At 42.4% G+C, this 27,175-nt stretch overlaps 2 protein-coding genes and 1 long non-coding RNA gene across 3 annotated transcripts; 2 read left to right on the top strand and 1 right to left on the bottom strand.

The window, feature by feature from the left end:
- The first annotated feature begins 2,522 nt into the window (after positions 1–2,522).
- kcnj16a (potassium inwardly rectifying channel subfamily J member 16a) lies at positions 2,523–14,952 on the top strand. Its single transcript, XM_085283453.1, has 2 exons — positions 2,523–2,591; positions 12,249–14,952. The coding sequence occupies exon 2, from the start codon at positions 12,259–12,261 to the stop codon at positions 13,513–13,515; it is 1,257 nt and encodes a 418-aa protein (XP_085139579.1). The 5' UTR covers positions 2,523–2,591; positions 12,249–12,258; the 3' UTR covers positions 13,516–14,952.
- Positions 8,934–11,486, bottom strand: LOC146568971 (uncharacterized). Its single transcript, XR_014893533.1, has 3 exons — positions 11,261–11,486; positions 10,293–10,352; positions 8,934–9,846 (listed from the first exon to the last, which is right to left on the bottom strand). It is a non-coding gene; the product is annotated as an uncharacterized LOC146568971 (long non-coding RNA).
- Positions 14,953–20,818: 5,866 nt separating the features above from the next.
- Positions 20,819–26,122, top strand: kcnj2a (potassium inwardly rectifying channel subfamily J member 2a). The gene is made up of 2 exons (XM_085285414.1): positions 20,819–21,032; positions 22,995–26,122. The coding sequence occupies exon 2, from the start codon at positions 23,240–23,242 to the stop codon at positions 24,515–24,517; it is 1,278 nt and encodes a 425-aa protein (XP_085141540.1). The 5' UTR covers positions 20,819–21,032; positions 22,995–23,239; the 3' UTR covers positions 24,518–26,122.
- The last annotated feature ends 1,053 nt before the right edge of the window (positions 26,123–27,175 follow it).

The raw sequence follows: 27,175 nt of genomic DNA on the forward strand, positions 1-27,175 counted from the left end.
CTGTGCAGTACAGAAAGTTTCCACTTCTTCTATTTTTCCAATCTGTTTCTTAAGACTAATGAGCAGGTATCTGTGTCCGTGCATGACGTGTGACTCTAATAGATGCATCTAGCCAGGCAGTTAGTTCAGAACATGGCACCCCACTCTCTTAATAATAATGGATTGCATTTATATAGCGCTTTTCGGGGCCCTCAAAGCGCTCTTGTCCAAATATGGTCACTTGTGACTCCAAATGAAAACAACATGGCACCAGCAAAGATTCAAAATGAAGTCCAGGAACCAGTGAGTAGGAACGCTTTGGCTACGTCTACCTTTTGTTTGGAGCAGTGCGAAGCCTGAGCTTTTGGCTCATAGGGATTACGTACCCATGCGCTGACCTCACTATTTAAAACATTTAATATGAGCATCCACCGTCTGCACAGAACACGAGGCTAGCTGTAATGACAGGCATACTTAAAGGCACAAGTCAGTCTTTCAGCCATTTGTGGCATCTACTTGCCACTATTCATACTATAAACACTTAAGGGGGTTATTGACCTAACAGCAGGCTCTAATTTCCATAGTCCCAGATTTGTTTGTAGCTATATGAAAAGGATTGCATGTACAATCAAAGTAAGATTTATGAATGCTTTCTCCACCACCACACACAGGCTTGCAGGCAAAAGAATTCCCTGTTTGAAACCTGAGTCATGCTTTAGGTCCTGGAAGAAGACTGAAATAGCAGAGCAGTTATTAAGTAAGAGATTAGATGTTTGAGTTGAGCGCTGGGAATAAGGGAATTTACACTAGACCTTTCAAAAAGAGAGGTACAAGAAAGCACTGAGTTCACCAGTTGTTAACTCGTTGTTGTGAATGCAGGCGGATGAGCTAAACGTTGTTTTCTTTTTCGTGCACAGCCAAAGGCCGAAGAGAAGGACTGATTCACAGGCTGACACCAAATAAACCGATTCCTCGTCAACTAAGGAAAGTTGCGAGGAAACATCAAACCTCACAGGTAGAGGTCCCACGCCATCACTCAGACAGAGACTCCACCTGAAGCATAATAACGACATAAATGTATGACGAGCGGTGAAATCAAAAGGCTGAGAGCTTTTTGAGATTGTAAAGATGACGTGAAGAAAGTGACATGGCAACCAAGCCTCCAATAAAGCTCGTCCTTGGAAACATTTAAGTTAACATTCTGCTGGCTGTTGCAACATTTTTAGAATTATTACCGTTTCTGCTGGTGTTGTTACCAGCAGATGTTCATGCATGTGCTCCTTCACACTCTTACCTGTAACATTCTCAGTGTGACCGCTCCGGCCTTGTTATTATTCACTGTTTTTTGAGCCTCCTGTTCAAGTCCTATAATTCACAGCTAATCCCATAACACATCGGTTATGGGTTAGCGGCTACGTTTTTACTGTTCTGCATTTTCTCCGTTCACGCTTGCTGAATCAGTCTGATGAAATTTGTAACCAAAACCATTTCAGGATGCATAACAGAAATGTATTTACATATAGTCAAAAGAACACTGATGTGTTGCATTTATTTATGATGTATCTAACAGCACGGCTATAGTATAAACCTCCAGAACGGAGCAGGCATCGATGAGAACAGATATGACTTTGATTAAGTCAGACACAGAGTGCACTTGGGTTGCAAAGCAGCTTGCAGATGCATATCAAGGTTACTCAAGCACTAATCTTACCTGTATTTTTTTGTTTGTTTTTACAAATTTTTCTAAATTGTGTGTGTGAGTGTGTGAAACTAAAAAATATTGTCTTTAGACAGATATAAAATGTTAATGTTTAGTTATGTAGAAAGTACCATCTACAGCAGATGAACAATACCAAAAAATCAGGTTCTTCAAAAACCTGAGAGACCTGAATATCTGACCCTTAAATTGATCCATCTAATGTTCACTAAAGCCTCGTCAGAAATGCTCTCTAAACTGATTCAACAGGTCTGATGGAGCGATGAATCCAAATTTTTAATTTCTGTTTCAAGTCATCATCAACATGTATGGAGGAGAGAGGTCCAACAGCATTTGTGAAACACAGTGGAGGCTCTGTCATGGGCTGCATTTCAGTCAGTGGTGTTGGAGACGTCGTCAAAAACTAACGGAACAATGAGCAGAAAAGTACTGTGATTTTGTGATCCACCATGCAATATCATCTGGAAAGCATCTGATTATCAGAGACTTATTCTTTTAATATGCCAATAACTGAAACACTTTAGTGTTATTAAAGCAGTGTGGGATCATCTCGACAGAATGGAACAAAAGGAATAAGGTGTGGCTCAAGACTTTTGCACTCAGCTGTATGCATTGTATTAACTGATCTGGACATGCAAAACAGAAACATGTGCGAAGCCCAAGTTGTATCTACATGTACGCACTCCTGCCCTCCTTACTCTGCATAGACACACCTTCAAAATTACAAATGCTCACCTGCCTGTGTGACATCACAAGATGCTAAAGGGAGGTGTTAATCTTTGTTTTTTACAGTGGCGAGTGGGCTGGTTCATTCCAGCAGGTGGCTGCTCGGAGAACCTCTCAACCCAGGTACAGACAGTCCTGCACTCTGATCAGCATTTAACTTTACAGAAAGGTAAGAACTGATCTGTCAAGTCTTTATATTTTTACTGTTTTGCTAATCAGAAATGTCAGTGTCAGAGTGTCAAACTGATCTGCAGGCCTGATGGAACTGACATTAAATATGGATTTAGAGACTTCAAAGAATAAAAGAAATAATTTTATTCTACTAGATAAAAATGGTAAAACGTCTTTGCCCATTTAGCTAATTCCCTACTGTATACTATATAAGCACTGGTGTTACCTATTGGTTGCCTGAGGCTCTTATAATTAGATGAATAACTTCTACTGCAAGAAGTACGCAGAACAATTGGTAATCTGAGCTTCAGTAGTACGAGCAGGAACACGACGCCTGGCTGTTTAAAAAAAACAAAGTACATGACGAGATGTGGTCAAGGTGATAAGTAATGCTTGTACTCGTGTTTCACAACGAAATCTGATTTTGCCTGGAGGGTTACTTTAAACATCACATGTGTTTTAAGCGATGCAGGAAATTAATTTCAAAAGTAAAGAGATGAGGTGAATGTAAGAGGTGGCACGGCTCATCACAGCAGCACTGACTGTTTTATAAATATGTGTCTATTGAACATTCAAACAAGCAAGAATGCAGACTGCAAAGGTCATGCTGGTTATGGAGAAAGATCGTGCAGTTGTAGCAAAATTTAAAAGTCACACAACACATTTAAGTGCTCACAGACATATTCAATCTGTCCTTGGCCCACGCTGTGGTACCGGCCTGCTTCAAATCCACCTCCATCGTCCCGATACCCAAAAACTCCAACCCATCTTGCCTCAATGACTACCGCCCAGTAGCACTCACCCCCATCATCACTAAGTGCTTAGAGCAGCTGGTCCTAGCAGACTTCAAATCCTGTCTCCCCCCCACCCTGGACCCCCACCAATTCGCATACCGCCAGAACAGGAGCACAGAGGATGCAGTCTCCATCGCACTGCACTCTGTCCTCTCACACCTGGACAACAACAACACCTACGCCAGAATGCTGTTTATAGACTTCAGTTCAGCATTCAACACAATCCACCCCTCACAACTCATCAGGAAACTGACAGACCTGGGTATCAGTTCCCTCATCTGCAAATGGTTACTGGACTTCCTGACCAACCGCCCCCAACATGTCCGGCTGGATAACCACTGCTCATCTACCATCACAATGAACACCGGTGTACCACAAGGCTGTGTGATGAGCCCTTTCCTCTACTCCCTCTTCACCCACGACTGCAGACCTGCTGATGGTTCCAACACCATCATTAAGTTTGCAGATGACACCACGGTGATTGGCCTCATCAGTGACAACGATGAGGCCGCCTACAGGGAGGAGGTGGATCGTCTGGCTGAGTGGTGCGACACAAACAACCTGCTGCTTAACACCGAGAAGACCAAGGAGCTCATCGTGGACTACAGGAGGAATGCTGACCCACATCCACCCATCCACATTAAGGGGACGGCTGTGGAGCGTGTGAGCAGCTTCAAGTTCCTGGGAGTCCACATCTCCGAGGATCTCACCTGGACGACCAACTGCTCCAAGCTGGTCAAGAAGGCTCACCAGCGCCTCTTCTTCTTGAGGACTCTGAGGAAGAACCACCTGTCCTCAGACATCCTGGTGAACTTCTATCGCTGCACCATCGAGAGCATCCTGACCAACTGTATAACAGTCTGGTACGGGAACTGCTCTGCCTCGGACCGGAAGGCGTTGCAGAGGGTCGTGAAAACTGCCCAGCGCATCGCCGGAGCACCACTTCCTGCCATAAAAGACATCTACAGGAAGCGGTGTCTGAAAAGGGCTGGGAAAATCATCAAAGACCCCAGTCACCCATCACATGGACTCTTCACCCTCCTGCCCTCTGGGAGGCGCCACAGGAGCCTCCGGACTAAGACCACCAGGTACCAGAACAGCTTCTTCCCCACAGCTGTCAGACTCCTGAACTCTGCCTCCTGACATCTGACCCACGTTAAACTCATGGACTGAACATACACACACCCACAATGGACAACTGTACCCTCAAACACACAATAATAACATGGAGTGAACCACCACTCACAACCACCAGCACTTTATATAGCCTCTGTAGAAACTATCTACACCCTCACTTATCTTAACTGCACTACTGTATAGCTCTGTGTAAATAATCATTCTGTACATTCAATAATCTTTAATCCTACAACTGTTTACAACTTGCATAGTTCCCATTTCTGTATAGCTGTATATCTCAGATTCTGTAAAGTTATTTATTTCATATTCTGTATAGTTTTTCATATTTATATCCTGTTCATAGCTTGTACTCACTACAGCCTGTACATACTTATAGTTATAGAATATTCACAACATACTTCATACCGTGTACATTATAACATACCATAATAGACCCATTTCTGTAATATACTTACATATCTATACTATTGCTAATATATATTGTAATATATCTATATCACTAAAGCACTTCTGGATGGATGCAAACTGCATTTCGTTGCCCTGTACCTGTGCATGTGCAATGACAATAAAGTTGAATTCTATTCTATTCTATTCTATTCTAAATTAAATTACCCAGGTCTACAATTAAAAAAAAGAAGTCCTGAACAATGACACTGTAATAGGATGGTAGAAACTAAAATTAGTAGAAATATACTGAAATATGAAGAACTGTCTCTGATGAAGCGAACACAAATCCAAACACGTGTTTCGTTTATGTGGTATTTGAAGCGTGAATAAACCATTAACCTTCAGGAGTGGGCTGCTTAAAAATGACCAACATCCTTTATTGTGCATTTAAAAACTTCAGGCACTAAACCTCCTGCAGCAAGGCTCAATGACAACTGAATGCAAGTCTAAAGGGAGCTGGAAATATTCCCAAAAGATTGGAGGCTTTGAAGGTCATTAGAGGTGGCAGAAAGCTCCGGGGTAGAGTTGAGCTAGCCACCCGTATACACGGTTCTGTTTCAGTGAACCGCAAATGGGTGGCACAGTGTCATTTGCAGTAAGTGAGCATGTAATGGAGTTGTAAGTGCCCCGAGCAAGAGAGGAAACAAGCCAATTGCCCAAGTTGTTCCCAGAGTTCATCCTTTGATTCTTAGACATTTAGGCTAAATTTAGAACACAAAAGGATGCTATCAAAAATGTTTGCAAAGATAATGACATAAACCTCAGGAATATAAAGTATCACAACTCTGAGTGCAGTGGAAACGTCATGCCAAAGGTCAGGATGTGTTTTGGTTGTTCTGTGTGATGCTGTGTTTTGTACACAGAACACAGAATTAAGCAAAGTGGTTGTGGTGAAAACAGCCCAACCTCATGAGTCAACATCTCACAGGGACCTGCGAGGCCTGTGTGAATGCCGCTGTAGTCGTTGCTAAGAATATTCCGACGACTGTCTATCATTTCCTAGAGAAACAAAGCAATCTCAGATTACAGTACAGTATATTCATCGCATGACTGCAACAGGTTTTGTTTTTCTTAGTATCTTGAAACATTTAAAAACACATTGGGCCCTGATTAAAAGGTCTTTTCATAGCCTGACATTCCACTTCCTGTTATGATCAAATTCACTCTGACAACACTTACATCACCTTAAGAAATGTCAAATTAATAATGCAGTAATTATATTTATTAGCTGACCACATGAAACAAGATGAAAGTATCTTAATTTAACTTGTCTGCTTGTGTTACTCTTAAAGAGCAGTTTTAATGACTCCATTTAATATTCGTTGTTAGATTAGTTTTCATCGTGTCCTGGTGTCTAGACTGAAGGAGAAGAAAAAATATTTCTTAACAGTAGCTGCAAAACATGTGAAGATGTACATTACCTAAATCTAATGTGCATTTTCCCAATTTGTGTACGTGGCCAACAAGATGTTTACCATGTTCATTTTAATTTGTATTTTTTTTTATTTGAAATTTTTCTGAAATTTTACATTCAAATCAGCTTTATTTACACAGCACCAAATCAGAGCAACAGTCACCGTAAAGCATTTTTTATTATAAGATAAAGATTGTACAATAATACAGGGAAAACCGCAACAATCGGGTGATTGTATGAAACAGTTTTGCGACAGTGGGAAGGAAAAACTCCCTTTCAAGAGGATGGGCTGAGGGGAGGGAGAGAGAGAGCCAGATATTGAGAATAACTGATGATTAAATGCAAAGGGGAATAAAAATATGTGAGTGAACAGGAAATGCTCAGCAGGCCTATTGCAGCATAACTAACATACACACGTTATCTTTCTTATGCCAGGATTAATATGCACCATAAATGTCCATTATTTTTTTAAATTGCATAACCAATGCAGGGATTTGGTGGGGTACACCCTAGACAGGTCACCAGTCTATCACAGAATTAACACAAAGACACTCATTCATACTCTCAATCATACTTTCAGCCAGTTACAGCCAATCAGTTAATCTAAGGTCATGTCACACAGACCTTGAGAGTGGTGGGCGATTGACTGCCAATCACGGGCCACAAGAGACAAAGCGGTATTTCCCAAACAGTTAGCGAGTTGTTGCTGGCAGTCACTTATTGCTAAACCCTGGTGAAGCATGCCTAGAGACCGGTCAGTGACGCGCCCAGTGCGTATAATGCTACTTACTGCACATAATGTCCCCCTGTATAGAGTCACTAAATGTATATAATGTTCTCTCGCTTTTTGCACAGTCGAGGAGCGTGTCAGGATACATGTCACTGCGTGTTGTACTCGTATAACTATGCATGTGACAAATAAAGGATCTTGAATCCCAACAACTGATGCTCACTACAGAAAGAATGTGTACTCCACAATCAGTTGGCAGTTAGTTACTGTAGCTTTAGTAGCATATGGTGCTGCACCCAAAATGTCCACACAGAAAGGAGCACGATGGCCACTGAATTCAAACCCAGAATCTTTTTTGGTGTGATGTAGCAGTGATAACCACTGCAGCACCCTGCAACTTATATACACTGAACAAAAATATAAACGCAACACTTTTGTTTCTGCTCCCATTCCCCATGGGATGGACGTAGAGACCTAAAATTCATTCCAGATACACAATATAACCATCCCTCCCAAACAGTGGTCACAAATCAGTCCAAATGTGTGGTAGTGGGCACATCTGCTATATTGAGATAATCCATCCCACCTCACAGGTTTGCCACATCAGGATGCTGATCTGACATCATGAGTAGTGCACAGGTGTACCTCAGACTGCCCACAACAAAAGGCCACCCTGGAATATGCAGTTTTGTGTCACAGCAAAATGCCACAGATGCCACAAGCAATGAGGGAGCGTGCAATTGGCATGCTGACAGCAGGAATGTCAACCAGCTCTGTCGCTCGTGCATTGAATGTTCATTTCTCAACCATAAGCCGTCTCCACAGGCGTTTCAGAGAATATGGCAGCACATCCAACCGGCCTCACAACCACAGACCTCGTGTAACCACACCAGCCCAGGACCTCCACATCCAGCAGGTTCACCTCCAAGATCGTCTGAGACCAGCCACCCAGACAGCTGCTGGAACAATTGGTTTGCACAACCAAACAATTTCTGCACAAACTGTCAGAAACCGTCTCAGGGACGCTCAACTGCATGCCCGTCGTCCTCATCGGGGTCTTGACCTGACTCCAGCTCGTCGCCGTAACAGACTTGTGTGGGCAAATGCTCACATTCGATGGCGTCTGGCACGTTGGAGAGGTGGTTCCCATTGTTCAGGGCAGATGGCAGCTGAGAATGTCCCAGTTCTTGCATGGCCAGCATACTCACCGGACATGTCACCCATTGAGCATGTTCGGGATGTGCTTGACCGGCGTATACGACAGCGTGTACCAGTTCCCACGAATATCCAACAACCTCGCACAGCCATTGAAGTGGAGTGGACCAACATTCCACAGGCCACAATTGACAATCTGATAGACTCCATGCGACGATGTGTTGCACTGCATGAGGCAAATGGTGGTCACACCAGATACTGACCGGTTCTGGGTCCCCAGACCCCCAATAGCGCAAAAAACTGCACATTCCAGGGTGGCCTTTTGTTGTGGGCAGTCTGAGGTACACCTGTGCACTACTCATGTCAGATCAGCATCCTGATGTGGCACACCTGTGAGGTGGGATGGATTATCTCAATATAGCAGATGTGCCATTTGGACTGATTTGTGACCACTGTTTGGGAGGGATGGTTATATTGTGTATCTGGAATGAATTTTAGGTCTCTACGTCCATCCCATGGGGAATGGGAGCAAAAACAAAAGTGTTGCATTTATATTTTTGTTGAGTGTATGTATACCTAATAATGTGTATCATACAGCTCGAGAGCAAAAGTCAGGACTCATGTACTAAAGCCTATGAATGCTACTAGTCCTGAGAGTGGACATTCTTCAGTGAAAACGCTGAGATCTTGCAGAGAATCACTGAGAAGTTTGACAGACTTGGAGCTGCTAAAAGAAAAAAGCAGCACGATTACCAAAATAAAGTCAGATTTATTCATTTGAACACTACGAATATCTAAAAAAAATGAATATCTTAGCAGTCCAGCTATTCAGTCATTGAAATTGTTTTACATATCTTGGTATGGACCAAAGTGGTGGACTGACTTACTGTATCTAAGTCTGAAACGACCAGTGTTCAGTAACGAACGTGGTTTTCACTTTGTTTCATGTAAACTGAGTATTTGTTGGAAGCTTAAATCTATACGACTAAAGAAAAGTATCAAATACATGAATCGTTTGACACATCTTAATGAACATTCGATGACTGCCTTCACTTTTCTAGTGTTCTGAAAAACATGGGAACTAAAAGTTAGATTTCAAATTGATAACCTACAAATGAATCAGTAACTCAGTGTCAGTTACTTTCCAGTAGGAAGCTGCACTTTTCTCTTTTTGTATTATCAGGGTATTTAGGAAGGGATTATGGGAAGCTAACAGGACGTTGTTTCTATGACCTCATGGAGCGAGCTCCATGCTCTGGCAGTGGGGATGTTCACTGTGGCCAGAAGAAAGTGGAGTCTGTGACTGGAGCCCGGTTCACTCAGTCAGATAGCGGTGATTCAAAACCCATTTGTTTTGGGCGTAGAGGATGCTCTCAGTGGTTTGGCTGTGATTGATCCTTCTTCTGCCCGTGATCGCACCATGACACTATTCCAGTTTCCACATTAATTTTTCCCCTGCTAACTTTGACCAGTTCAATGCAGTGGTGTTTCCTTTATTGGCCCTCTGACAGTACTTTGACCTCCACCCAGAAATAAAAAGGATCTTGGGCCATTGATTTTGGACAGCAGCAAAACTCTGCATGGAAATATGTGCAAAAGACATTAATCTGTGGCATAAAACAAGATAAAACAGCACAATTCACATGAAATCTTCTGTTTGATGCATTTTCAGAACTTTTAATCGTCTAATGATGATTACCGTAATAGATGAGCCTTTAATGGATTTATTCCACTACTGCCTGAAGGTGCATGAATGCCATCACCTTAGCAATGGCTTATTAAACAAAAACTAAGTAAGAAGCTAAAGAAGTGGCAGCTCGAGCAAGCACTGTTGCAGTGAGTTTTGTATCTCCAGGCAACTGCCCCATTAGGATTAAACATATTAACACAAATAGCAGGAAAAGTGGGATCATTCATGGTAAACATTCCCATATTGCTGCCTAAAAATACACCTTCAGAACAAATCTACAATGAAGACAAAATTATAAAATACCACACAAATGACATAACCTTGGAGATTACCAACTGATGTTTCAATACAGGGAGACATCCACTCTTAATTGATTCCTCCAGCATCAGAGTCTGGAAAGAGAGAAAGTGGAAAATGGAAGAGGGCGGGCGTTTTACTCTCACAGTAAAAAGCCCTTTGGGATGTTCCAAATGAGGATGTTAAATAATTAAACAGCTTTATGTATATCACATCTCTGCTTCTTGTCAGAAATTAATCGTGACACCAAAAACACTCAATAGCTAATAAGCAGTAGAGTCAAAATTAATTCAGTTTGTCTTTATGAATGGTAATAGTAAATGGATCGACTCTTATCTAGCACTTTGCTACTCTCCTGAGGCAGTTTGAACATGGATATGGAGCTGAATATAAATGAGGATATTTCAGGTGCATGTGCAGAAGTGTAATTAGAGCCTTAACAAAAATGTGCATTTTTGTGTCACAATTTTTGGACTCCTGATTTAGGTCAGACATCAGACGGCGGCTGTTCAGTCTGCAGACTTGCCCGTCTGCTTGTCTGTCTGTTGGCTCCAATTGTCATGACCTGCATTACTCTAATGACCTTCACTCAGGTTTTGGGTCAATTTAACTACAATACCAACTGCACAGCTCTCAGTCCAAAGTGGCAAACTATAGAAAGCTGTTGATTTTAACACTCTTGTCAGGAACTGATTCAAAGTTAGTTAGGAGGTAAATTCTAAAGATCTGGGAGATACGATTATCCATCCTGTCATGAACTGAAAGGTTTGTCCAGTTAAGTGGACCCAAAAACGCAGACAAACACAGGCGAGGAGTGCTTTACAGTGATACTTAATTGGAACAGTGACCTAAAGTAACGAGTGAGGCCCAATAAGGCTAGTTGCAGGAATGGGGAAGAGGTCAGAGAGCCGGGGGAATATTCTGTAACAGAGGGAGAGGTAGTTATAGTCTGAAGAGAAAACTGGAGCTTGATCGTTAGAAACTAAAGAATTGTTTGCCTTACTGTGCCAGACCGGGTTAGTATCACTGAGGGGAGATAGGTCCGTGGAAAGCATCTGGAGGGTCTCAAGCTGAAGCGTGGAGGTCGGAGGGCAGGCTGGGAGACAGAGACTGTCCAAGTAAGGTGAAGCCAGGGTTGGAACTCCGCTGAATGAAGGGAAGACAGAAATTACTCCAAGAGATAAATCACACAAGGACCACCACGAAGGGTAAACGTCATTTTTCACCAAGAAGAGTAGAACAAACTGATGAAGAGGAGCCAGTTGAGTCAGCTTAAGTAGGTCTCCCGCTGATTGCTCGCAGATGAGGCTCAGGTGAAGCACTGAAGTCTCCGCCCCCAAGGGATGGCTCAGCAGCCACAGAAGGAAAACCCCTCCAGGCACTCCCACAGACCATGACACATCCAGCCTTTCTAGCTTAAAAAAAAAACCCCAAACAAATGATTTTATTATCATTTAATTTAATTTTTTTGCTATTTTCAAGATTAATCCAAAGAAAAACATCCTGAAGACAGTTGATTTGCACAAATATCCTGTGTTATCCGCCCAACAGGCCAAAAAAATTCAAATATACTGTTTAAAGTAAGGTAAGAGCAGGGAAAGCAACATGTTCTCATATTTTAAAACCATAATGCAAACGATGGTTTATGGTTGGATCTTTCCTTTAAAAAATACTTAAGTGGTTATTCAATGACAATATCAGAATATCCATCGTTCCATACGTTTTGTTAACTGCTTATCCCTTACAAAGACTCTCCAAGCTGACTTTGGACATAAGGTGGGATAGATCTCAGGCAGTCCATGGGGAACCATTCACTTTCACATCCACTCCTAAAAATATTTAGACTCACCAATTAAACCGAGCAGAAGTTCAAACCAGGAACCTTCTAGTCATGGTACTAACCACCTTGCAACATCAAAGAATGATCTGTTATTGTCTTTGTCATTGTTTTTGCATTTTTGCATATGATATCTTTGATATGTTCCCTGCAGCCTCTGGAAGATGCATCACAGACAGTATACGTCTGTGAGCCGCACTGATGAAATCCCCATGAAGACCGAAAATGGACCCCGACCCAACAAATACCGCTACGTACGTAAAGAAGGCAGCTCTAACATCATGTTCCGCCATGTTCCTGAGGAGAGGCTGCTGTTTGTGACCGACATCTTTACCACCTTGGTGGAGATCAGATGGAGGGTGATGTTTCTGATCTTTGCTCTCTCTTACATTCTGTCCTGGCTCTTTTTTGGAATCCTCTTCTGGGTCATCGCTCTCGCTAATGGAGACATCAAGGATCCCAACACTGAACCCTGCGTGTTTGAAGTCCGCAGCTTCACAGCCGCTTTCCTCTTCTCGCTCGAAACTCAGACCACCATTGGTTACGGATTCAGAGGAATGTCTGAGAACTGCATGCATGCCATCATCATCGTCACCATACAAGACGTCATGAGCTGCTTCATTGATACGTTCGTCATTGGAATTGCTGTTGCCAAAATGGCCTCGGCCAGAAAGAGGGCGCAGACGGTGGGCTTCAGCAACCGTGCTGTCATCAACCTTCGTAATGGTTACATTTATCTTTCCTGGAGAGTTGGGGACTTCCGCAGGTACCACTTGGTGGAGGGGACAGCTACCGCCCAGATAGTCCGCAGTACGATGCACGCCACTGGGAGAGTTGATGTGACTTATGAAGACTTGGTCATCCAGCAGAAGGACATCATCCTCGCCACACCAACCACCATCTATCACAAGATTGAACCTGGCAGCCCGCTGTACTCCATGACTTATGCTGATCTGCAGAGAGCAGACTTTGAACTGGTTGTGTCATTTACCTACACAGATGACTCCACAGGTATTCTGCATCAGACGCGAACCTCTTACACTCCAAACGAGATCCTCTGGGGTCAGCTGTTCCAGGAGATGATCAGAGTCGGCAGGAAGAGCTACAGGGTGGATTACAACTTGTTCCATCGCACTGAAAAGATACACGTCCCCCTGGTTAGCGCTAAGGAGTTCGAAGAGAAGAAGCAACTGCAGCTCACACGACACTCACCTCGACATTCACCCAGCTCTTCCCCACGGCTCCCTTCACAATCGCCATCTCAGGATCACCGTGATAAATATTTGAAACCCCCGATGGTAAAGGTGGAACTTGTGAGTGACAGCCAACCTATACCAAGTGTTGCACCATCTCAATCAGACAATAGTCAGGATCAAGAAACTCTGACTCAGCCAAATAATCAGTCAAGTGAAGAAAATTGAAAGCAAAGCTGTGAAATTCTATTTCATCAAAGAATCCTGCAATGGTGTTCATGATGGGACAAAGTTTGAGCTTGTGCAGCTTGAGAAATTGATAAATAGTTTCAAATATAGACAGGCTTTTGGAAATATCACTTGACTTTACAAAAGTAGGTGACGATAGCCGGTGTGGTGATCCAGATTCTGAAGTTCTAACCTCACAGAAGCTTGATAAACCCTTTGCTTTATGTACAGGCAGCTGGACGGTCCTTGTGGCAGATAACACAGTTAAAATACCCAGTGCTGTCAGCAGACAGAGGTCATTGTTCTAACTTTTGTTGAAGCCTCCCAATATAAGACCTCACATCTTCTCCATTGAGCGTGGCTTGGTACATCTTAATTTTATTTGTTTTAATATTTTGCAGGAAGATGGTAAACGGCCTGTATTTGTATAGCGCTTTATTAGTCCCTAAGGACCTCAAAGCGCTTTACATATCCAGTCATCCACCCATTCACACACACATTCACACACTGGTGCTGGCAGCTACATTGTAGCCACAGCCACCGTGGGGCGTACTGACAGAGGCGAGGCTTCCGGACACTGGCGCCACCGGGCCCTCTGACCACCACCAGTAGGCAACGGGTGAAGTGTCTTGCCCAAGGACACAACGACCGAGACTGTCCAAGCCGGGGCTCAAACCGGCAACCTTCCGATTACAAGGCGAACTCCCAAATCTTGAGCCACGATCGCCCCATGTGACCAAAATTGTATAAGCAGCAAAGGAATTTCATGAATGAAATGTACATTTTCCACTTTTGAACTAATGACTTTTACCGTTTCTGTGTCTAAACACGGGCACAACAATGCAGTGTAAACACAAACCCTTGTTTGGCTTATTGTCAAAATAATACTGATAGTACAGCACCTGAGCATCCGGTTTAGTACAACATTTTTTACCGCTTATTAGGTGGAGTTCTTAAAACTAGAGTTCACAGGATCAGAACATTTATCTGAAAAACACTGGAGATGAGTTCATCCACGCTCGACTACACTGGGGTACAACCAGGCTGCAATAACCACAAGCACGTAACTGTGATTACTGATTACCATGCTGACTGGATTGGGTTTAGCGGGTGTCACTCTGTGTTAAAAACACAAAGTTGTAAAACTTGCACTGAGAAATTTTTATGAGGCAAAAGTGATCATATGTATGTGTCCTTAAGGTTAAAAAATGAGTAATTATGAGCCAGGATGAGATAATCAAGAACAGCCTCTAAAGGGGAAGGCTATATGACTTTGACTCAAGAGGTCAAATATTTAATGTAAAGTTTAAAGTCTTGGCGTTGCTGATGGCAAATAAATTGAAGTCATGCAGGTGACTACAGTAACATCCCATATTATGATGTAAGTCAAAGTTTATATAACACACAGGGAAAATGTTCTGTTCTTTTATGTTTGTGGTGGAGGAATCTTTGTTTAGTAATTTTAAATAAAACCTGCTCGTCAAGCCATCTTTCTCTCTGTCTTGCACACACACAAACAAACTCATTTTTATATCTTAATTAATTGACATAATGCTTCCCTAGCCGCTTACCCTAACCATCAAAAATGAATGCCTAACCCTAATCCTTAGCCTAAACCTAACCATAACCCAACTGTAACCCTGACACTAAAACCACATTTTGAGCCTCAAAAATGCCTTCAAACGTGTGGGGACTGGCATTTTGTTCCCACACACACACACACACACACACACACACACACACACACACACACAGAAACTTGTTTGCTTTTTGTTAAGTTAAAAAAAATGCAGATGCATAAATATTTTATGATTTGAGGAAGAGATGCGGAGAAGGCACTGTGGAAAAAAAAAAGTATTTCCAAGAAGATTTTTGTTACATCTGAAAAAAATGCTAATTATAAAAGGCTACCATTGTCAAAGATTTTAAAAAGTGATGCTTACATATATGGTTTGTGTATCAACTTTGATGATCATCCCTAAGATGGATCATGGTTTGTGTCTGAGAACAAAAGCTTTGATCGGGAAAGTCACTTTAATGTGAAGTAACCAGACAGACAACGATAACCAGATGCTCCTGCCCCACACGCTGCTTTGTGGCTTTGATTTGCACCGCTGCAGAATCCCATTAAAAACATGTATTCTTTTTCATCACGTATGTAAAACTGGTCAGTTCCAAGCGCTTGATGTTGTTCAGGCCATGGTGATGTTGCATGCTGCTTTAACGGTCTTCCCGTCAGGCAACTCAATCGCTCAGTTTTGTTCACTCAGATTCTGACTGTGTTAGAGGGTCCGACCAGCCTGGGCACGCTCTCAGTGGGCCTGATGATGCACCTTTCACCTGTAACTCTTCAGCTTTTGTTTGCTGATGTCTTCAGACAGTTTGTATCTTGCACGGAGCTCTTCAGCTCTTCTGGGAAGGCTTTCTGAAGATACTGTGGAGATTTTCACTCATTCATTTAGAAGAACATTCTTGAGGTCAGATGCTGATGTTGGACAAAAGGGCCGGGCTTGCAGTTTTCATGCTGATTCATCTCAAAGGTGTTTGATATGGTTGTGGTCTGTGTGGGCCAGTCAAGTTCTTCCACATTATACTCATCCAACCATATCACTATGGAGCTTGAATTGTGCACTGGAAAAGAACAGAGTCTTCCCCAAGCTGAAGCACAGGATTGTCCAGATGACCGAATTCACCCACTGGCCGGTCTTTTTAAACATCTATTTATAGACGCAGTGATTTTTTTCCCCTTGAAACAAAACAAGTACAACTGAAATAACGTCACAAACTTTCAGTAACACTTCACGCTGATCCTTTCATGATGAAAAAGAACTTTTGGCTGCAGCTGCTTGTAAATAAAGCCTGACTTCACATTTGGAAGCTCATCTGCAACTGAAGCAAAATTTGTTTTCAGATGAACGGCGTCATCCCACAGAGGCCCCCAGGACGGCCACAGTTTAGTTTTTACAGGCCTGTCTGACCCCCTCTGTCTTATGATCACCACTGACCTCACTGCATAAGGACATTTGATTGGCTTGTTATTAGAATAGCTAAACATACACTGTTATTACAGTGAAACCAACGAGTCACTAATTTCATGGCTTTTAATGATCCTTGATGTTGACACAATACACAGAGTACCTTGAAAGCCACATTCTTGTTTTAAAGGAGGGACTAAAGAGAATTATAATTCTCAGCATCAAGAGAAAGTCCAAGTAAATTTGTAGTGTTGCTGACGAGCGGCGTGTGCGGAAGTTGGTCGATGTGAAGAGCAACATGAACAACTCTCCCTTGGACAGAGGCTTAAAAACATCTACAGTATAATTACTTTCTGTGCAGCATCTGACAACTCCAGCCACACCCATCACTCGCTGTATAGATGCCGCAGCGCCATAAAGATGTGATGCATCATTCATGAGTTCGAGTTGTATACAGGTGTACCATCTTCCTATGGCAATAATGAATAATGCAAACTTTATGCTACTACCTGCAGAAAGAAGCAGGAGGAGAACATAGAGGAATCTAGTCTGTAAGTGGAGATTAATTTTGAGAAATATAAAGAACTTAAATCATGTAATATGAGCAGAGGTGTTTCCAGGATTTTACAAATGGGTGTGGCACGTGCCCCCCAGAAGGGTTACCGGACATCAGAAAATTATATCAGAAATAAACACCAAACAAAATCAATTGAATACTGGTTGACATTCTGCTTCTATAAACATGTGAGATTCAATTTAAAATATATATTTTAATATCTGTATAGCAACAAAGCACAACAACATTTGCCTTAAGTCACTGTATACTGTAAGATAAGGACCCTACAATAATACAGAGAAAACAGAAAGACCCCAACAATCAGACGAACCCCTATGAGCTAGCACTCTGCTGACAGTGGGAAGGAAAAACTCCCTTTTTACAGGAGGAAACCTCTAATAATAATAACAATAATGCATTTTATTTGAGGGTGCCTTTCTAAAACCCAAGGTCACCTTACAAAGAGAAAAAGATATCAATAAAACAGTAGATTAAAATTAATTAAAATGAAAAAACAACAACAAATAAAAACAAAAAAACAAATAAACAAGATTTGACAGCAAGTAGGATCTGTATTAAAGCGAGTAACCCAGTTTAAACAAGTAGGTTTTGAGCTGTGACTTAAATAAGAGAAGGGAATCTATATTTGTTAAGATGGAAGGAAGTGAGCTCCAGAGCCGAGGAGCAGAGCGACTGAAAGCTCTGTGCCCCACAGTGATGAGACGAGCAGAAGGAACAAGAAGATGAGTGGTAGATGAAGATCTGAGAGAGCGGGAAGCTGTGGTGATATGAAGCAGATCACAGAGATAAGGAGGGTCAAGGTTATGAATGCACTTAAACGTGAGAACTAAGATTTTAAAGCTTATCCTGGCTTCTATGGGCAACCAGTGAAGCTGTTGAAGAATTGGTAATATGGTCTCTTAAGGGAGTACGAGTTATGACCTGAGCTGCAGAATTCTGAAGAAGCTGAAGTTTATGGAGGGACTTATTGGGGAGAGCAAACAAGAGGGAGCTGCAATAATTGATCCAGGAAGTAATAAGACTATGGACAAAGATTGCAGCAGCATGGGGAGTAAGGAAGGGACGAAGTCGGTTAATGTTACGCAAGTGAAAGTACGCAGACCGGGTTATGTAATTAATGTGAGACTGAAATGCGAGAGTACTGTCAAGTATGACACCCTAACTCTTTACCTGTGGGGAAGGAAGGGTGGGGGAATTGTCAATATTAATGGAGAAACTGTGAAATTTGGTTAAGATAGAGGCTGTACCAACGAGTAAAACTTCTGTTTTATTACTGTTAAGTTTGTAGGAGAACCATGATCTAATCTCCATAAGGCAGTTCGAGAGGAAGGTAGGTGGAAGGGATGAATTAGGTTTGGAGGAAACCTAATTTGCCGTATAGGCAAATGCTAAGGGCGCCGTCCATCAGGGGGCGCCACGCCAGTGCCACAAATGTTGAAAAAAAAAAAAAAAGTTGGTACTATTATTTCTAAATACAAAAAATAATCCCACGTTAATTAAAATGCAAAGTAAAGCTTATTTAATAGAAATATTATTTGTTACAACATTACACTACACTGCTGATGTAGGGGGGCGCCACCTAAAATCTTGCCTAGGGCGCCAGATTGGTTAGGGCCGTTTCTGCCCATAAGGGACAACTTGGCAAAGAACCAATTTGTTCCTGCTTTGTTGCCAACAGAAAGCCGTCTCAGTAAGTTTAGACTGTGTTGAAGAATGAAGTTGCTCATACCAAATGTTGACTTTCAATGTCATTAGACTTGTAGAAAACTCTGTTTACTGTATTTCCATGTATACTTGCACACTGTAATAAATCATTGCATCCATTTCCATAGCAAAAACAAATAAATGGGTTGTTCAAGACTTTTGCACAACAGTTTAGATAGATAGATAGATAGATAGATAGATAGATAGATAGATAGATAGATAGATAGATAGATAGATAGATAGATAGATAGATAGATAGATAGATAGATAGATAGATAGATAGATAGATAGATAGATAGATTGATTGCATTAAGGATGCAAAAAAGCAGTTTTGCAAATGTTAGCTCTGAAGATCCAGCTTTTGTTCCTGCTTGTGGTGGGTCCACATTAGGAAACATGATTAGAGACTATAATAGAGACACAAAGAGCAGAGTAAATATGAAGCCAGCAGCCATTTAGCTTACATCAGGAACACAACTGGAAAAAGGAGTTCATGAGAGCTGGCATGACTCTGTCCACTGGTACCAAAACCAGCAGCTCGAAGATTAGCAATGAATTATATCATGTTTATTCTCTGCATAAAACAATTTGATGGTTTAAAGCGGGGATACTGTTCATGCTCGTTAGGATAACTGGTGAGTCTACATTGGCTGTAGATGTGACCGCGTGTGGCTGCGTATGATGAACTGGTGAGCTGTCCAGGCTGTAGCCCTCCATTCACCCTCTCAGGCTATTAAAAAGGCCAACAACAATCATTATTGGCCAGTGGCTCAGAAATCTCAGCGCCTTCTCAGTCCTGCATTAGTTTAAAAGGCTAAAAACACAAGCATTGGAGTGCAAAAGGCTGAAAAATCTAGTCTTTACTGATGTCAAAACGTTGTAATTAACATCAAGACTCTACCGTGTTTACATATTTCATCTGAATTCTCCAGACATGGTGCTGCCGTGACACAAAGCTGCTTGAAGAGGTCAGCCCGAGTTCCCCTCTGTCACATTTCAGAGCTCTCTGTGTGGGAGGCACTGGCGTGGTTAATTCCAGTCTCCAGCTCTCCACCTTGTGGTCCACATGCAGCACCGACCCGCTGCATGTGTCGCTCCCTTTATTGCTGGAAATTGGGCATGGAAAGCAAACACACATAGGGCGCACAGCTCACTGACACAGGTGGTTTGGGCTAAATATATGCGCTGCTATAAATACCCAGAACTAAAAATAAAACTAACAAAAGGCTTGGTGAAAAAGCACGCAGTTGCGGGTAATGTTTATCATGAATTAGTAAGCAGGAAGAATGATTTAGTCAATGGCTTTAAGGCAGCACAACTACGAGCCTGACCTAAAATTATAGGGCAACAGATGCACAGTCTAAACATCCGAAGCAACTCGATAGCTCAGTGGAGAAAGACTGTCATATCATAATACAGGCATGTAGGCCTTTATTGAGTGAGTCATTCTTTCCAACAGAGCACATTTTCCATACTCACATTAAAAAAGAAGATCTAAGAAAACAGCGAATATCACAGAAAAAAAAAAAGAATGACAAGCAAACTGTCAGGAGCAGGTGGGAAGAGGCGTGGAAGTCCCAGATTCCTCGAGTTCGAAAGGGATTAAAAAACGGATTTTCTTCTGTTTGTGTTACTAGGATAAAGTAGTTGCACACCACCTTTAACGCATTTATCTTAGCCGCAAACTTCATCCAAATGTACCACGTGGACGTTTTGTTTTCTAGACCCATGAAAATAATATTTATATTTATGCCGCTTCGTGTTTTAACTTTTCGCCCTCACCCCTCGTTTTTTATATTTATCGCGTCGTGGCCCAGCTACAGTGTAATTGCTCGCCATTCCTTCTTGTTGTGTCCTGTTCTCATCGCTCGCGTGGATCAAACGCTCGAAATGACAGAAAAAACAGCGAGTTATTACGCCTCTACCACGGTGCGCGTTCGCCCCCCCCCCCCTCCTCCCAGTCATTGGCCGGGCGCGGAGCCGGTGGGCGGGCCGTGCCGGTGCGCTACTGTTTAAAATGCTTTGGGGGAACTCAGTGCGAAGCACATAGTAGAGACCGGTCTTCCAGAGAGATGAGAGAAGGTTTGTGGTTTTATCCTGTTGATTCCAAAATAATAATAATACAAAACTGAAAATAAGCAGACGCACGGAGACGACGCTGGTTGTAAAAGAATCCGCAAAAGCCCCCCCAAAAACCCAAGAGGAAGTCTGGATTACTATTTCACCGAGGTGATTCCAACCGGTCTACAAATGAGCAACAGGTAGATGAGACGATATTTTCTTTTAAGTCGTTCCTTGTACAGATCTACTGCTCTTGCGCTTTAATGTAAGATGTTATGCTTTATTAGGTGCTTTACGCATGTCTGAGGAGCGTGTGTGATGGTTTGATTCTCCACACGCAAGCTCCCTGGCTTCTCTGTTGTCACAGAAGTCAGATGGCCCGCCAAAAGTTTGACTTTATCATGTCATAACCGCTTCAAGCTTCACACTGAGGTCCCGAGTGTGACGCTGCGGTTGAAGCGAAACCTGCGGGTCTTTGTCAGTCTGAGGGTCTGTCCGTCTCTGTGCGGGTGATTGCATCAGAAGGCAGCTCCTTTTTTCCCCTCGCACCTGTTAACATTTGTCGCTGGCATCTGGTGCAGCCTGAGAGCAGCTCTGCCCGCCTCTTTACGATTAGATACTCTTTTAGCGACGTTTAAAAGGCTAAAAAAAAGTGTATACAGCAATAATAATAATAAAACAACAGTTTTGATTTTGAGTTTACTTATTCAGGAAATGTTGTACAACTGTTTTTTTTCTAAAATAGTTAAAAATTGTTAAATATTCGGTTGTTTTGAATGAGAAAAGGAAAACACGCTGTATTCGTGCAGTTTTTCTGTACTGCGCACTTAAGCCACCGTGTGAAGAAAAAAATACACACTGGTCAACAGTGCAGCTTACACTGCAATCAGCATGCACATTAAATAATGTACTGATGGGCTGAACTTTACTCAACTGTGCCTTCTCTCGTTTTTTTGAAGTTAAATCAAAGTAAGTAAAAGCCCAAATTGCATCAGCCAGTTAAACATCCTGCAGGTGTGAAACTTCAGTATGACTCAGCTGTGGCAACATATTCTGTGCTTTAAGGGTGCATGTGATACCCTCCAGGCCCGGAGGAACTTTCTGCTCTCTGCTGCCAACTTCTTTCCCATCTTAAAGCCTCATGCCACAAGGAGAAATCGATCCTAACAAACGCAGAAAAAACATAACAGGGCACTGGAGGCAGTGCTAGGTCGATATAGACCCTGTTGCTAGGAAAATTAATGAGAGGTGTTTTAGTTGTGCTGAGAAAATCCTCGTGGGGCAGCTGTTATCGCAGCAGAGAGGAGAAACCCCTGAGGGCTTTCTGAACGTCAACAAGCTGCATGTCTCTTATGCACACGTTTTTTCCTCAAAACCTATCGAAAAATGACAAATTTCCACCCTGAAACTGACCTGGTGAAAGCTGAATCAAGTTGAATGTTTTCACACATTTAGTGTCTCCTTGAAACCTTAAAATCTTTCTTACTAGCTAGATGATGTCATAATAATGGTAGTAGTACATAATAAAATGAACTTTAAGTTGCGTTAGCTAAACAGCTCGGGTGATTTTCACCTCACTGAGCACCTAGATGCATCTACGTCTGATTTTTTTATTTTTTATTTTTTTGGGAGGGGGGATTTTCAGTCGCAGGTTGTTGTGCATGCTCAAATTTTGCTGAATATTGTTTGAGGGATGAGAGGAAGGAAAATAGTTTGCATATCTGGGCTTTCTCAGTGTAAATAGTTTACATAATCCATCAGCAGTGCAAGACCAGCAGCACGAGATCCCATAGAAACACAGCAGCCCGCAGTCTGGCAAGAAATGACCAGGTCAGCATGGCACAGCCAAGAAAAATAAGTCCACTTTGTAAATGGCCAATAACGGGACCTGAGTGCAATTACTGTGTGGCCTCTCTCAGTGGAAGCTGAAATGTTAGATGAGGGTTAAATATCACTGTTGTTGTTTGTCATAACAGGATGAAATATTGTTGGCACAGAGGTGAGCTTTTCTGGCCCCGTGTATTAAGTTCTTGATGGTTTTTCTCAGGCTGCATGCACGTCTGACAAGCTATTGGGATTTCATGTTCAGCAGGCTCACTTACCTTTATGTATCTGGATGCTAGTTTTCCTAATTGACACCTTCTGTCTCTGTTTCCTTGTAGCACTTGACATTGATGAGGCCCAGTCGCCCAATGAAAGAGGAGTGACCACTTCACCCTCCTTTTGTTGCACTGCATCCAGAGGCCAGTGAGGCTGAAGAGGGATCCCTTCAGCCCGCCTCATTTTGTAACCATTTCCTCTCTGAGTTGGTCCCAGAAGTGTTTCAAAACTGTTTCTCCAACGCTTTTTCCAGAAACTTAGACTGTTTTCCAAAGCAGAAGCAGCACAGCCCTCCCAGACTGAGGTGATGGGAAGCGTGCGAGCCAGCCGCTACAGCATTGTGTCATCAGAGGAGGACGGCATGAAGCTTGCCACAATGGCAGTACCCAACGGCAACAGCAAGGGCAAGGTGCACACGAGGCACCAGCCGCAGAGCAGATTTGTAAAGAAGGACGGTCACTGCAACGTGCAGTTCATCAACGTGAGCGAGAAGGGTCAGCGGTACTTGGCTGACATCTTTACCACATGTGTGGACATCCGCTGGAGGTGGATGTTCATCATCTTCTGCCTGGCCTTCCTCCTGTCCTGGCTGTTTTTTGGCTGCGTCTTCTGGCTGGTGGCCATCTTTCACGGGGACTTAGAAAATAATGACCATCCATGTGTCTCCAATGTTAGTAGCTTCACTGGTGCCTTCCTGTTCTCCATTGAGACTCAAACGACGATCGGTTATGGCTTCAGATACGTAACGGAGGAGTGCCCAGTGGCTGTCTTTATGGTGGTGTTCCAGAGCATTGTGGGCTGCATCATTGACGCCTTCATCATTGGTGCAGTCATGGCAAAAATGGCAAAGCCCAAGAAGAGGAATGAAACACTGGTTTTCAGCCATAACGCTACAGTGGCCATGAGGGACAACAAGCTCTGTCTGATGTGGCGTGTGGGCAACTTAAGGAAGAGCCACCTGGTCGAGGCACATGTGAGAGCCCAGCTTCTCAAATCCCGAACAACAGCGGAGGGAGAGTACATCCCCCTCGACCAGATGGACATAGATGTGGGCTTTGACAGCGGAGTCGACCGCATCTTCCTGGTCTCCCCGATCACCATTGTACACGAGATCGATGAGGACAGCCCTTTCTATGACATGAGCAAACAGGACCTGGAGAACTCGGAGTTTGAAATCGTAGTCATCTTGGAGGGCATGGTCGAGGCGACGGCGATGACCACTCAGTGCCGAAGCTCCTATGTCGCCAGCGAGATCCTCTGGGGCCATCGCTTTGAGCCCGTGCTCTTCGAGGAAAAGAACTATTACAAGGTGGACTACTCCCGCTTCCATAAGACATACGAGGTGTCGAGCACCCCTCTGTGCTGCGCCAGAGACCTGGCAGAGAAAAAATTCATTCTCTCAAACTCCAACTCCTTCTGCTACGAAAACGAGATGGCTCTGGACAACAAAGAGGACACAGACGAGGGGAACGGGGGCAGCGTCGGCCCTGATGGCACTCAGACAGACAACATCTCAGAGAGCGAACATAACCAAGCCATGGTGCCTCTAGAGCCCCGGCCTCTGAGACGAGAGTCCGAAATATGACTGTTAAGACATCTCGTGAGAGATTTTCCGAGAGTCGCATCTCTGCTCTGAAAAGGCACTACGAGCCAAGCTGGGTTAGAGTTAGAGGCCAACCCAAACGGTACTGCTGTGGAAAGTGGCAGTGAGGTGTAAGACTTTGTCCTGATGAGTCTGCTTGAACTTTGCATACAGCATGACAAAACACAGCACTATGAACCATGTGCATATCGCAGAATGAATTCTCCATCAAGTCCCCATGAATGTGTGCTCAGTGTCCGGTGACTGCAGAGAGGACGGAGGCTATTGCAATGACTTGAAAACTGCAGGCATGTCTCAGTTGCTCTGTCCAGCGAGAATGACGCTCTTTCAGAAAGGTTTTGTTTTTTTGTTTTTTTAAGTTCTCTAGTGCTGCTAGAAAAAGTGGAAGTTACACAAAAAACCCTTTAAAACACTTTCATTTTGACACTGTCACAGAACCAAAGAGTTAAGAAATCGGATGTCTGGAACAAAGAAGGTACACGTTGTTTGTTCATGAGCTGGCCTCATAGCAGATGTCACTGAATGCAGTTTTCGCCTGCAATAACCTGTAGAGAACTTTCCTTTGACTCGATAGCACTGATTCTCTCAGCTTTGTGCTTTTGCAGAAAATGTTTGAGCTGGTCAGACTGATAGAAACATGCCTGCTTGCGTCAAGAGAGCCGAGCAGGGTAGTATTAACGACATCAAACTGACAGAAATCATTAATTTAAACTGAGACTGGGGTAATATGAGAATCTGAATGTTCTTAAAAGTGCTGCTATGATGTTGCTTCTTTTTTTTTTGATAATGACTATGACAATGCCAAAGAGTATTATTATTATTATTATTATTTTTATTATTATAGTTATGTTTCTGAAAAAAAAAAACAATTAGATTTGGTACAGAAAACGTAGAAAGTTTAGGCCGTTTAATGTAAGGTTTGTTTTTCAAAAACGTGTACAGTTTCTTTTCTTTTCTTTCTTTTTTAAAATGTCGATTATCTGTATCTGGAGCCATTTCATCAAGCCGTAATCTGGACCCGTGTAATGAAGAAGGTGGTCATGTAGTGGTAAAAAAGCAACACTGACGAGTTCTTTTGATGGGCCAGATTTTTCATCTTAAACACAAGAGTTCATTTCAAGGCAAACCTTTATTTTTAAGGTTTGAAAATACGAGTCAGTGTATTGGTGTCAAAAAATCAAATACACTAAAAGAAATTTTTAAATAAATAAATATCAAGTCTCTACGTACAGCCGGTTTCCCTTTGTGCTGAACTAGAAATCGGCCTCAACACCACTGGAGTTTTCATTCTCTGTTGTAACGCTTTTGTTTTACTTGAGAATGTAAGATTTCAAAGAAACAAAAGTACTGTAACTGCACAAGAGTTTGCATCAATACACGTTTATATCCTGTATCTTTTGTGACAGAAAGCCGCTGGGCTCAATAGGCAGATCCTACACGTGTAAATACCTCCCTCCCTGTTGCAGTTGTTTTGTATCAGTCTTCCAAATGTACTGCAAAACCACAGAATGTACAGATTTTGTATTATTATTATTATTATATTGTACATGGTATTATATTGTTCTTTTACAATAAAAAGTCAATCGGAATCAACTCGTGTTGCTGGTTTAAATATCTTCTAAAGGGGCAAAGACTATTTTGCATTAATTGTTGCAAATGCAAACACAATGTGAGTGAATTCAGAAGCATCAATTCTTGCGGTACTGTAGAAGTTTAATTTCCGGAGGAAATGATGAAAAATCTTATTTTGAGCAAAAGTCTGTAAAATTTCTCAGCATCTTTTGACACTTTTTATTCATTTTGGTAATAAAAGACATAAACGCCCAACTAAAAAGCCTAAAAAGTGCCCCGAGGCTTTTTAAGCGGTGAGAATGGCTTCAAGAAGGACTTTGGTTTATCTCAGGCAGGATGTTTGGTTTCAAAGTGCGTCGATAGCCTGGTTGGCACCATGTTAGCATTACTCAACTACCCCTAACAGACTTCCGTCACTGGTTCAGCTGAAGATCATAAAATGGCTATTGTCTACTGGAATGAATGCTCGTAAAGAACTGATAGAGTAGATCAACATTTCATTCAGAAATTTTTGTGCCCCTGTGTAATAATGTCTTCATGTCTTCTATAATAATGCATGGCAGGCAGTCAGTGCAATTAGCTTTCACATCAACCTGCTTTTTTAGTTAGTAAGTCATTTTTTAAATATTATGCATTTATCTATTCATCTATTTACATTCTACAAATGAGACTTACAGACTAACTTAAGGAAACAAGAAGGGAAAATGGATCATTATCAGCATAATTAAACCCAGATCCACAGTCTCTTATTCATGGATTCATCAAATTTAGTTTCTTTCCTCTTAAATGATTTTTAAGATTAAAGGTGCAATTCATAAAGTAGCACAACCCAAAGCTTAACAAATGTGTGACTCTCAGGGATCGTGCTGGCAGTCGTGGCTGTGACACTAACCAGCCACCTCGTCCTGCTTCCCACCAGCCCAAGAGGGATTAACACCTTCTTTTTCCTCTCTTGCTTCTGCATACTTGGGACTCATCCATCTCTCATCCTGCCTTCCATCACTTTCTCTCATCTGTCTTTGTCCTTTGTGTAACATCTGTTCTCTCGCTCTCTCTTCTTTCTTTTAT

This window comes from Mchenga conophoros, linkage group LG8 (genome assembly GCF_057382185.1).
Source record: "Mchenga conophoros isolate Kocher_MC1m ecotype Shallow Benthic linkage group LG8, M_conophoros_male_GT1.1, whole genome shotgun sequence".
Lineage (NCBI taxonomy): Eukaryota > Metazoa > Chordata > Actinopteri > Cichliformes > Cichlidae > Mchenga > Mchenga conophoros.